Below are 13,002 nucleotides of genomic sequence, written 5' to 3' on the forward strand. Positions count from 1 at the left end.
ATAAGTCAGTTATAAAAAGTGCCGAATGGTTCAGGGCCAAATTGAATTAGTAACCCTCTGATAAACCACAAACCAGATCTCTCAGGTGCTTTGGGTCTGATCTGATTTCTGTCCCCAGAGTCTTAACCAAATGTGAAGAACCAGTGATTGGTATTTGTGCTTTCCATACCTGAAACAGACTCCTTGGGTCACATATAACAAACCAGGATCTAATGCTAACTGAAAAAAATGCCAACCAATAAACTAAACAGGTAATTCAATGGAGTGACCATAGGTATGGATGTTTTAAATCAGAGTTTATTGCCTATTATATTGCAAATGTTTGGTAGCATTAACATCATTGTATGGACAAAAAATGTCATTTTAATTGCAAAATGTGGTATTTACCATTTAAGTATTCACATACAGGAACTCTCAAATGCATGTAAAACAGATTATCTTGTTGAAAAAAGGAAAACATAGAAACATAGAAACATGCACGACTCTACAGCAAATCAATAAACTCTAAAAGAAAAATATAAACAAAAGTATGATTTAAAAGTACAACAGAATAAAGAAAAGCCTGCAGACTATATTGTAACCCCCAATAGTATTGCAACACTTTCCAGTGTTATTCAGGTGAGCGTCTATATTTTTTCTTTCACCTAAATAAATGTGCAAGGACCACTGTGCAGTACTGGCGTAATAATTACTGAAATTGAAAAAACGTCACACATTTTAGATATTTCTGAGAACCCATATAAGCTAGGGTCTGCATCCACATTTCTACATTTGCAGCGTGTACGACCTATGTCTGAAAGCAATGATTTTGATTTTAATAATCATCTTCTGTATACTTGGAGAAACTACCTGTAAGGTATGTGCCTCTAGCTGCTGGATGTAGGTCTGTATGTGTTGTACATGTAAAGCCCTATAAATCACGTGATGCTCTATTGCAGCCATATTGATTTTTTTCCCCTTCTTTTATAGGTCATCTTTATAAACAACACAGATCTTACATCTTACTCTTGATGAGTTCACACAGAATACTTTTGAAAAATTCACTTTTCTATGAATCATTAATATCAGAACAGCTTATAGTGCTTAAAAATCCAGATCACTCTGTCTTCTCTTCTCTAGTAGGCTTTTGCTCATCTCTTATTGACCTTTTGTTGTGGTTGAGATTATCCACTGAATTCACTGAACTATTTTTTGTCTCACTAGGATGTGCATCTGTCTTTTAGGTCAACCATGAAACGCTCTAGTTTTCCAGAGACCAGTTGGTTGTAGTGCAGCAGGACTATGCTGAGACTGTGGGTGCTTCGAGGAACACAGGACAGTGCTGGACTCATTACTGCACCCTGGTGGTTCAAACAGAAAATACAACAACAAATAGTGAGTATGAAGAACCGCACAACAGAGAAATCGGATAAAAGAGATAAAGCGGTGCTAAAAGTTGTTGTCAAAAGAGAGGTGACTTTACAACCCAAACTGAATGAAAATGTTATCATTTACTTTCAGTCCTTACAATAGTGGAATCTTTACAAAATAAGTTTTACTTTCAAAGTGATCACATGACACCCATTTTGCACTCTGTCTCACTTGAAAAGTATGCACCGCTATCTTCTTCTTGTCCTGAGGAAGGAAGTCTTGAGGTCACACAACATAACATCATCACTTCCAGGTCACAGATATTCCAGAAACTGTCAGATATTTGGGAAACCAGGGTATTTCCACACCAGAGAGAACTGATAATGCCTCTTAATCAGATGCAAACCAGTGAGAGAGAGGCCCATCAACACGTTTTCACTCTATTTGTGTGAATGTTCATCAACGCACTGATGAAATGATCTTGGCTCGGTTTGTTGTGATGTTTTTTTAGTGTGGGTGATGAAGACAGACTGAGCCCAGTTAGACTTGATTTGATGATTTACAGGTTAAAAGGCATCCAGAAGTAATATCAAAAGCAAAACCTTTTTAATTTCAAGCTAGTTTCAACCACATTTTATCTTTTATATTTAAATTGATTTATACAGAACCTTTTTAATGTTGGAACATTGCTATTGAATAACAATAGGCGTTCAAGGGATCTAGAAATTATAAGGAATATTCATTAATTTCAACTTGAAACAAACAACTACTAAATCGGTGCTGAGAGTATTTTTTTGTGCTTGTTTGTATGAAAATGTTTAACAATGTTATCTTACTCTCAGCTGAAGGTTTCTCAGAATGAGCAGGTAGTTGTTGATGTTGTTCTTCAGTCTCTGCAGAAGTGAAGCAGCACATCCTGGCTGGCTTAGAGCCCTCGCAAGCTCCACATCTTCAACAAGAAGCCTCAATGATGCAACTATGTCTCCTCTCTTCTCCTGGTGCTGTGGTAACACAAGCACAAACATCAAGATATACAGAAAAAAGAAAAGCAATCACAGGTATTTCAGAGGTTCAGAAAGACAAGAATGAAAATAAGTAAGAAGAAATCCATTGTGAATTTTTGAGAACATACTGATTTGTTTTCCCAGGATGCTACATGAAGCTCAACACAGGGGAGCCGGACCAGTGCAGAGAGCATGGAAGAGCCGTTGCAGTTACTCTGCAAGGGAGGAGACACATGAAAAGCATGTGGATTACAGAGAAGCAGACTCATGGGTGACTGCAGGTAACAGCACACAGACAGGAGTGATGGAGAAATGTTCGTCTTTCAGCAGCACTTAACATCCTCACCAGAGCACTTTCCACCTCTGCCACAATGTTGAAAGTCCTCCTGGCACTTTTATTACACACAAATTCTGTGGGTTTGGTTTCAGCATCCCAGACCTCACCTACCAAACAGAGCAGCAGTAGCCCTGGACAAACACATTAGAATTCACAGAAGCTGAACGTAAGTGTACAAGACAACAAAGTTCACCTTAAAACAAATACATAAAAAAACAGACCATAAGTCAAAGTTTTAAGATTAAATACTCACTAGCTAAAGCCATGCCCTGTTTGGCCACTCCTGATGAGGCCACATTTGTTCCAAGAAATGTTGCCAGGTGGAAAATGCCCTGTGTCCACTGTAGACGAGATGTGTGTCCTTTTTGTCTTCTCAACTATTTCATTTCCCACCTTCTCATTCAGGAGTGGGAAGTGCGAGAGTGTTATCTAGCCTGAGAGCAGGAAGCGCTCCAACTTTCCTGCTGCGCGGCATAACAAGAAGTAATGGACTGAAAATGGCATTTCATTGATATTAGCGGGACAAATCTTTTGGCGGAGTTGGCTTTAGGAAAGTTCAGGTGACAGCATGCTTGCTGACAAAAAGGTTAATGTTTTATTATTGTGAAAGACTCAATTTACACAGCTGATCAAATGTACTCTCTTAGGCAGGAGGGTGTATTGGCCAATAGAAGCAGCAGCTTAGGTCATAATTCACAAAATTGATGTCAGAGTGAGCTACACAAACCACACACAGAGCGTGGGTGTGAGTAAGCTATGTGCCTGTTTGTGGTGTCTGAAGCACCCACATAACGTGGACTTGTTTTTTAAGGATTTCAGGCCCCCACAATTCCATAAAACATTTGTATGCATCAGTAATTTTTTTCATGTTCAGAAAAGCCTAATTAGATGTCAGTATTATGGAAAATAAAAAATGTGTACCGTCTGTCCCAGGACACACTTCTATTAACTAAGCTGTCTCATGTAGATGTAGCGTTTGCAAGAAGGACAAGGTAAAATCCCTGTAAACCAGATCACCCGTCCGAGCATAGTTTAATAGCCACTCTCCTTGTATTTATTACCCAGGAGGAGAAGTGAACGAGGGGTGTTCAGCTGTATACATGCAATCATCCGTCGGGTTGTAATGCCTGTGGGGCGCAGCTGGAAGACGCGGTGACGCTCCAATTCAATTGCCCTGTGAGAAGGCGAGAGGCTATCAAAGAGAGAGGGAGATAAGAAAACATGGGGGTATGCGCCATTCATCCTCATTTAGACCCACGTGCCAGCCCGCCATGGACATTGACCGAGTCTCTGCCCTCTTCTATTTGCACCCAAGCCGTTTCTGCGCACCATCATTAAGGCATATGACGTGTAATATTAGACCCCAGGAGTGTTTGTTTTGTCACATACAAGGAGAGAGAGAGGGGGAGACGCATAGAGAGAAAGAGCGAGAGAGCATGAACACTTAACACATGTTTGCCTTTTCTCCCTCCAAGCCTCCTCGTATCCCTGCAGATAATCCATAGCGCCGGTAATGAAGACGAATGCGCGCGGCGGCTCCGCAGATAAAGACCGGAGTGCCTGGAATCCTGCACACAAGGTGAAAACCGCGGGCCATGCCACTGACGGTACCCGCATTGCATCACGGACTCTACACCCGGTACCCCGCTGTCTCCCTCCCACCTCCACTTGAGCCGACGAGGAGACTGTAGCATCTTATTATAGAGTTTCACAGTCCCATGCAGCCGCGTTCTCAGACGGCTGCTCCTGGTCTCTCAAGCAAGTCAGCAGCAGTCTTCTCCGTTGTGCGCAGTTTTGGAGGCGCAAAACCGGTAATTACGCGCCGTGTTGACAACTTTGGTTCTGTGCTGAATGGATTGCGGATCAGCAACAGGCCGATCTCCTGGATATATTGAGATTTCCCTCCGCTGGAGTGACGTGTGATCACCGGGAGTCATCCTGTGCCTCACATCCTAATTAAGCCCTGTGTTGCAACCTGTAGCTCCGTGCCCCCTTTTTTTCCTGTCATTGTTCCGCTAAAGCGCAATGGAGGGACACAGCTGACGGTTCTGAATCCGTAGCCCGAGGAGGAGAGAAGATAAAAGGAGAAAAGCAGGCTCAGGGGAAACCGTAAGTATGCTGCCTCCTGACAAGATGGATCACTGTCTCTTTTCTTCCACAGTGTCAAATCTTTTGGTGTGCCTAAACTTTTTTTTTTTACCATAATTTGCTCAAGGGCAAATGGTAATTGAAGGTCTGATTAGGCTCTGGTGTATTTACTGGCTTTCTGGCATCGTTTTGTGGTTCTTACTCTCAATTAACACAACCATAGTTTCTCATTAAGGTAAAATCTGATCATTTAGAAAAAGGCCAGAAAAATCAACCAAAAAATGACATAGTTGTATATTTTAATGTTGCGCATCAAGGGCTCAAGGACCTTCTAAAACTATAAATGTATTTAGTAAAATGTGTGCAAGAAAATGCACACGAGTGCAAATATTGTGCCAGTGAGGATTATTTTAGTATAACTTCTGAATCAATTAAAAGAAAAAGAAACTTAAAAAATGTAAACATTTGTCTGAGGTCATTCCACTGATCTCTACAAAGTGAAGACATAACTTTCCTTACAGGTAATCTGAATTACGATTCACTCTAAGCTTTTCTGAAATACCCTTATTGTTATAAACTCTACATGCTTTGAACCATTAATAATGTTGTCTTGTGATAATCTTATGTCACTTCCCAGACATGTGGACTCTAAAATATCTTAGGACAAGAGCACTGTTTTTTTTCCACCTCACTATCATAATGAGCAGGTTAAATTTGTATTCTGTTGTGTTTTTGTACTAACCTGGCCTTCATGAGGTTGGTGGTGTATTTCTAAAGACTCGTGCAGTGTAGACTGAGAGATGTGGGTCAGTGTGCTGGGGCTTGGGGCTGCAGAGCACCTAATTCCACTGCTGAGGGGGCCACAGCAGCCCTGCCTTCAATCTCCAGAATAGAATAAAGTTGGTGACCATCATTAACATTGTGAGGAAAAAGGAGAAACCGAGGATAGGTTGCAGACCCACGTTTGCATCCGTAACTAAAGTTCATTATTAATGAGGTTTGTGAATGACTATGTTCTATGTTTGTGAGAGTGTGCTCCCGAGGGAAATCCCTCCCATCACTTGGTGGTCTCAGAGGACCAGGCTTGTTCTGGTGCCTGTGGTCCAACCCTTTGCTTTGAACTGGTTGCCTTGCCAACAGCCAATCAGGTGCGTTCATGTCCAGGACTTTTATTTGACAGCCAATTAGAGGCTTTGACTCACAGAGGTATTGAGTCTTTTAACCTGTAAAGCAGCAGAGAGTCTGATATTCAAATGTGTGCTGGCCTGTGACCACATTTGTTGAATGTAATGCCATCAGTTTAACGCTTCATGAATTGTTGCTGTTTTGATAGAACAGTTTGGGAACTGGAAAGGCTGATCTGTCCCATAACCGGAAGTTCCTGAATTTCCCTTCCAACTGTGGGAATCTTGGCAAACATGATATTTGGCTCCTGAAAAGCAGCAGTGAATCCTTGGAACAGTGGTTATCTCTCAGGTGTGAGTCTCACTTGGCACCACATCTTTCAGTGCAATACATTTAGCTGCCAGTGAGTAGCACCTCCTAAAAGGTTTTAGTGAAAGCCCAGAGAGATGAGCTCACAGTATTATAATACATGTGTCATCTGAGGAAAGGATGTGAAAGTGGTAAAATTCTTCATGTGTGAGCTTTCAGAATCTGATACAATCTCTTCTGTGAAGTGCTTTTGCAAGTATGTCAGTCAGTGGGCTACTGTCAAGGCTTCTTCTTCAAGCCACATGCTTGCATGCTCTTTCAATCTTCTAGCAAGTTATTCACATAAGAAGATTAAGTGTTCAGTTAAAAAGGTGCTGCTACAAGTTGTGGTACGTCTTCCCAGATGGAGCGGTGTTTTCATCCTCAAAGGGCTGCTATAAAACATTCACAGCTCCAATCTCAACTCCAGGGAAAGCTGTCAGGCAGCACCTTATTGCCGCAACACTGTTTTTTTTACTCACTGCAAACATTTCCTCACATTACAAGAAATGCAGAAAAGAAAAGGTAAGGGAAGGGAGTGTGTTTCTGAGACTTCTTTAAAGTTTATGTGTAATGCTCAGCGTTTCCATGTGTTGCAACTGCCATGTCAGTGCCTAACATCACAGTGAGGTTAAACTAAGTCTATTTTAGGTATCTTTTTAAGTCTAGTGGAAGTACACTGTTTTGCGGCCCTAAGTATTAATTTGTTATACTGTAAAGAAAGAGAGGAGTTAAATAAAATGAGAGTTTCATATTTCCCATTTAAGTCTATTGCAGCACATTTAGGGTTTTCACTTTTTTCGGCGTACTGCCTGGCTCTCTGGTGAGTGTTTTCACATGCAATAACATGTATCAGGTGTTTGTAGATTGTATAGAGAAGTATTTATTTGAATAATCGTCGAATAGATGCCAATGATTATCGAATAGTATTTTGGCTTGAAATGCCCATCCCTACTTTGAACAGCTCCTTTACGTCTTTTTAACTTTTGTTCACTCTTTGAAGCCTTGAGACCTATAGCTGACAGACCAATGACGCAGTGTTGCACTGCAGATTACCTTCCAGGTGCTTTGATAAAGAAGCAACATAGATGGAATCTTTCTTTCAAACGTAAAATTAGCTATGTTGCAGTCCCTGAAATCCTCAGGTGTGGATCATATGTCAAAAGCCTAAGTGAGGCATCTTTGCAGGCATTTGCATTGAATGCTTGAACTGACTTAAGCCTGACTCAATTACGCAGCAGCTTACCAGCCTTTGGGGCAGACAACCCAAATAAGATGTAAACTCCCGTAGGGTTAGAGTATTTGTCTTCCTTGATTGCTCGTGTTTCCTGGTAGCTACTTAGAGGCCTTGCATTCCTTAGAGCAGACGTGTTTTATGCAGTGAGGTTGGCCCCCCTCAGGGGCCAAATCACCAGGATGGTTAACTGATGGCTCTGGGTTTGCTGCGGGACATTCAGCAGCATCTCAGCTATTGATAAAGCTGTACTATAGACCTTGGATGGTGGCCACACTTTCCCAGGGGTACTATCTTAATTTCAGACTGAAGGGAAAGACTAAGGCTCAGGGACAGGAAATAGCCATCCTCCTAGAGAATGGTGCCATTTAAGCATTAGATCTTAATACAGATCAAGGAGATTCTACTCAGTTTCCTTTTTTAAACACTCCAAAAAGGGGGTTCTTACACAGGCTGAACAAATATCTGCATGTACTACCTTTTCGCATGTCAAAAACAGACGATGTACTCAAGGCTATGACACAGCAAAGCTGGTTCACATCCATAGATTGAAATTATGCTTATTTCCAAGTCCCTGTAACTACATTCACAGATACTGCCTATGCATGTAGAGTAACATTCACAGACACATGTCAAATAGTCCTTTTCGTCAATGTAGGTTCCTAACTTGGTGAAATGAATCAGTAGTATTTGAGTATCAGCCATGAAAAGCAGTTTGAATCCACCACCTGCTAAGGAAAGGCACTCCATTGCTTTACTGCATGTTTTTTATCATCACCTTCAGCATAGAAAACACTGGACCATCCTATACAAACAAAGAGAACAAAATTAAGTTCCCTAATTTGCTGGTCACATTAAAGTGATGCACCTCTCTGCTGATCTTGAAAACAAAATATCAATGTTACAATTATAGATTCAAAATCCAACTCGACAGCAATGAATAGATTTATTTTTTCATACAATTAAACTTATGATTCATGCAGACGAATAAGAGATGAGAGGATGAGGTGCATAGCAATATCCTTAATGTGACACTACTTTCACTTCACCTTTGGTAATGTTCCTTTTTAAAGTTTTATTTAAACTTCCATTTAATCAGTTACTGTTGTTTTTACTATCATCTTCTGAATTTCCCCTCATACCTTTTCTTGACCTCATGATATTTTCATTGAGCTCAATGAGAAGTAGGCCGGAAAAGAAGGTCCATTAGGGATTTTTTGACCCTAGCCATTGCTTACATTTACTTCCAAAGTTTCACTGATTCAAGAAGGTCTGTGTCCAACCAATGTGTACTTGTCTTGGAGCCACTGTGACAGGGCATGTCTGGCCAGAGGCATCTCATTGGCTTTTATTTCTCATGTTATTCCCAAAAGGTGAATGATGGTCGTTGCTTTAACCTCAAGGTTGGGGGTCAGCATGGCAGTGACAGGGCTCGAACTGCATAGAGGAGATAATGGATCACATACATGTGCTGCACTGGGTACTCAAAAAATTCTTGCCAGGTTTGGGGGTCTGGCTTGTTCTCGGCAAGTCCAACCACAATTCTGCTGCTTATCACGCCAGTCATCTACTGTTGAATGGGTGAATGTGACAAGTAGTATGAAAACACTTAAAGTGGTCCAAAGTCTAGCAAAAAGCACCACATAAGTACAAGTCCATCACCCTTAATTCTAACAATGTATCATTGGGTGGATAGCCAGACTGTAGAATCCTGGCCTTGTTCTAGTTTCTTGTAGCTGTCAACACAAAAAACAGACGAAAAACCCCCCACAGGTTTTCAAAGTATCCTCATTGGCCCTGCCTTTGGCACTGAAAGCTCTTTGCCTCAACTCTTTGAGACTTTGGACACGAAGGTGGCCTTTTCTGAAAGCAATAGTGTCAGCAAAATGGGGGAGTGAGCTTAATGTCCTGTCAGTGAATTAAGCATGCATGTGCTATAACTTTAAGGGCATAGTAGTGTCACTTCGGACTAACCCTATCATTCTCAAAAAGTTTATGATCTCTCATGCCAGCATGAATTCAGCAGAACTGCTCTGCTAGATGGGGGCATTGAGGCATATAGCCAAATTCTAGCTTTCACCATCCTGATAGCCTTTTGTTCTGCTATGCACACCAAAGGAGGGGACATGCCCTGTCTAGACACCGACTTTCCAGGTTCATTGTCAAGGTAATTGAGCATTGCATCAAAGGATCTGCTTTTGCACTTCAGTGTTGGGGGCCACTCAACAAAAAATGTCTATACTGCCTGGGTGACCCTGCATTGGCCGTCTTTGAGTAAGATTTGTGCTGCAGATGTCTGGACTTCCCTATTCTACAGTGTTAATGTCACTGCCTCTCATGCAGTGGTGGCAGCACTCTTATAGGAACCTGCAGACCGAGGTCAGAATTTCCCTGAAAGCATAGATCACTCGTTACTCTAATTCCCAAACAAACCTAATAGATTCTGAGACTATTTTAAGACAGCTTTGAGGCACATTGAGGAACTTGGAATTTAAAAGGTGTGAATGTAACACATACTTTGTAAATTGGTGCAATCAATAGGGCTCCTGGTTCAAAACCATGCTACTGTACATCCCATTGCCATTTCTGTGTGGAATTTGCATGTTCTCCCTATACATGTGTGGGATCCCTCTTGGTATTCTGTTTTTTCCCCCCAAATCACAGCTGGGATAGGCTTCAGACCCCTGTGATTAATTGGACAAACAGTATGGATAATGGATAAACATGGCAAACACGTTTTCATGAAATACACTGTGTCAAATTATGTGATATATAAATTCAGTTGGAACTGTTGGCACTTCTTAAACTCCTGTAACATTCCCAAACCTACGACTGGGCAAAAGAAAATTACTGGAATGTTCCTTTAAGACAACTCACTGAGAGAACAAGAAGTTGAAAATGATGTAATGTTATTTAGAAACATGAAACATAATTAAATCCTGAAATTCCAAGCAGGTTGCACAGCGTCCCTTTATTTATATACTGCAGTGCAGGAAAGTGATAAACGAGCAAGGATCAGTCACTCACCTTACAAAAAGCGAATTTAGAATATATACAGATAAGTAAGACAGTGTGTTTATTCAGTTGAAGGAACTGAGACAATATGGTGTGTTTTTTTAACAGGAGTCTGGACACCCCATCAGAAGGAATAGTCTATTTAAGATCTATTGTATCGACAGTTTTCGGACATTGACAAAGCCATGTATCCGCCTATCATGAGTCTCACCCTATGAATTACTCATCACACTCGATCAGGCCAGCGATGACTCAAATCTTCAGCAAAGGACAGCTGAGTCCTTCATAATGACCGCGCAGGAAAAAACAAAACCCTCCACATGACAGTTTGTCCAAACTATCCCTACATCTGCACATGCCTCCGCGTGACAGCTCACAATAAAAAGAGCATCAAGTCCACTAACTCCACTGAGAGGGACGGCAGCACGGTGAGCGTGGAGGAGGAGGAGGGAGGCGGTGTTTTGCAGTCAAACCGCACCAGCGCTGCTCATACCGTTCTCATCTGGCACACACACGCACACACACGAACGCACACACACACACACACACACACAACGACGGCGGCCGCGCTTTGCAGCACGCAGGAGAGCTCGTTCTCAGAAACCTGTTACTCTCTGCTCATGTGATGGCCGATTGCCGCGCCGCCGAGTCCCCCTCCTCCTCCTCCTCCTCTTCCTCCTTTTCATCCTCAGATTAAGTAGCGGGCGACCTGCGCTCCTGAAATAATCGGTTTTGGTGTCTTAATGAGGATATTGCGGCAATGGTGAAGGACAAGGCCGAAGACCGGACGCTTCAGTATCAGCAAACTTTGGTGAGTTGCGCACGAGGTCATGGATGATGTTTTGCGTAAAGTGTCGGACATGTAATGATTATAGCCCACGGATGCCTGCTCGGCTGGAGGATGGAGGCGCAGCTGCTGGCCGCTCAACGGGGTCCTGTAAGAGAAGAGAAGGAAATCGTCTGCAGCTTTTTAGATTTTATTTTTATTGCATATCCATAAACAAAAATAATCTGATAAACCGACTTTGCTAGCATATTTGTATGTCTTCTAGTCGGCTTCTCCCAGTCCCTGCTCTTCCTTTTTTCACATTGATCCACAGGTGTTGCATCACTCTTAGCTTCAGCCCGTCCCACCTTAATAATTAATTCTTATCAATTTCAAATTCACCAAACCATGTCAGATTAATTTGTTCAGCTTGAAGAATTGCATGAATGGCAATCTTTGATCACTTTACGTATGGATTAGTGGATCTTTATTTTGTGTTAATACCCTTGAAATACAAGATTAGAGCCCCAATTTGCCTTCCCAACTCTCATGTATTTTGCTCACGTCCAGTGTCTACAGTATCTTCTCTATTTCTCCTGCAGAGCTTGTCCTCCCATGCCCCTACCAACCACCCCCAATATATGCCTCTGTCTTCTCCCCCTCAGCCCTTCCAGTTTGCTTGAGAGGCCCTTCCTCTACACATGAACCAAAAAGTGAAGTGTCTGAATATTAATTGCCTCATGCACCAGTTTTTCTTACTAATGTCATTGCAGGACTGACAGTGATACCCTGAAGCACCATTGGGGGATATCTATTGTCAGATAAAGGGACAGATATGCCGGCAGATTTCAAGTTCCCTCGACTCTATTTTCCCTCTGTATTCATGCATGTGTGAATTTTCACATGCACTCAATGTACCGCTTCATCTTCGTAGTGGTACAGAGGTGTTTTTCTGTTCTCATTGGTGTGAAGATCGATGCCAAGTCGTGTGTCTCAGAATAAAAGATCAATAGTAATGTAAAATGGCAGTCAGAGTCTCTGAGGATTGGAACGTGCTGTCTGCCCCCCTCTCCTTGTCTCTTTGACCGTAGCTCTTAGATCAATGGGTTTATTATCCACTCCCTGTGTACCAGTCCATTATCCCAAAAATAGATGCATGTGTGTGTCTCTGTGTTCTTGCACATGCAAGCAATTGTGCAGCTTGTGTCCTGATACTCCTCTTGAAGCAAAGTGGCAGCACTATTCCTCAATTACTCTCCCACAGGCCAAAGAAAGCATCTGTGTTTTTCCTCTTGGAAAACTGAATGACATGTAGAGATAAATCAGATAAGCAAAGGCTCTCAGCGTGTGTCGCCATTGTAGCTGTAGTCTAAAATTGGATTCCTAATGTTGACAAAAGGATCCTCTGTGTTTTATTGTTTGCCTTCAGCAAGATTCAGAGGATTTCTAGTCGTGTGATTGCTTGAATTTCAGCAGCACAGGGCCACTTGTGCTGCAGCAGGACTGTACAGATGACACGGAGCAGATAGAAAAAAATAAAGATCTTTGAGATAAATTCTTCAGAACTGAAATGGCACTTTCTCATTCGCAGCTGCTGTGCTAAAAACGGCCTTTCCCCTCCTGTTATTACATATTACAGCCAAGAACATTTTTTTAATAGATTAAGGTGATTCACATCGTGTTTGACAAGAAAATGGAAAAAAAGGATTTATGACTCCTGTTGGTGCTTGAGTTT

The 13,002-nt window shown here is 41.9% G+C and overlaps 2 protein-coding genes and 1 long non-coding RNA gene across 3 annotated transcripts in view; 2 read left to right on the forward strand and 1 right to left on the reverse strand.

The window, feature by feature from the left end:
- Positions 1-281: 281 nt before the first annotated feature.
- thpo (thrombopoietin) lies at positions 282-4,485 on the reverse strand. The gene is made up of 5 exons (XM_034702343.1): positions 2,945-4,485; positions 2,701-2,822; positions 2,483-2,569; positions 2,187-2,351; positions 282-1,340 (listed from the first exon to the last, which is right to left on the reverse strand). Exons 1-5 carry the CDS (start codon positions 2,955-2,957, stop codon positions 1,200-1,202), a joined length of 528 nt encoding a protein of 175 aa, XP_034558234.1. The 5' UTR covers positions 2,958-4,485; the 3' UTR covers positions 282-1,199.
- LOC117826350 lies at positions 1,229-2,629 on the forward strand. Its single transcript, XR_004634023.1, has 3 exons — positions 1,229-1,374; positions 2,241-2,408; positions 2,499-2,629. It is a non-coding gene; the product is annotated as an uncharacterized LOC117826350 (long non-coding RNA).
- Positions 4,486-11,034: 6,549 nt separating the features above from the next.
- Positions 11,035-13,002, forward strand: part of clcn2a (chloride channel, voltage-sensitive 2a) — a 49,944-nt gene continuing 47,976 nt past the window's right edge. Inside the window, exon 1 of the mRNA XM_034702339.1 lies at positions 11,035-11,312. Coding sequence (XP_034558230.1) covers positions 11,262-11,312 — 51 coding nt within the window. The 5' untranslated portion in view covers positions 11,035-11,261. The remainder of the gene's footprint in view (positions 11,313-13,002) is intronic.

The sequence above is a fragment of the Notolabrus celidotus genome, chromosome 15 (assembly GCF_009762535.1).
Source record: "Notolabrus celidotus isolate fNotCel1 chromosome 15, fNotCel1.pri, whole genome shotgun sequence".
Lineage (NCBI taxonomy): Eukaryota > Metazoa > Chordata > Actinopteri > Labriformes > Labridae > Notolabrus > Notolabrus celidotus.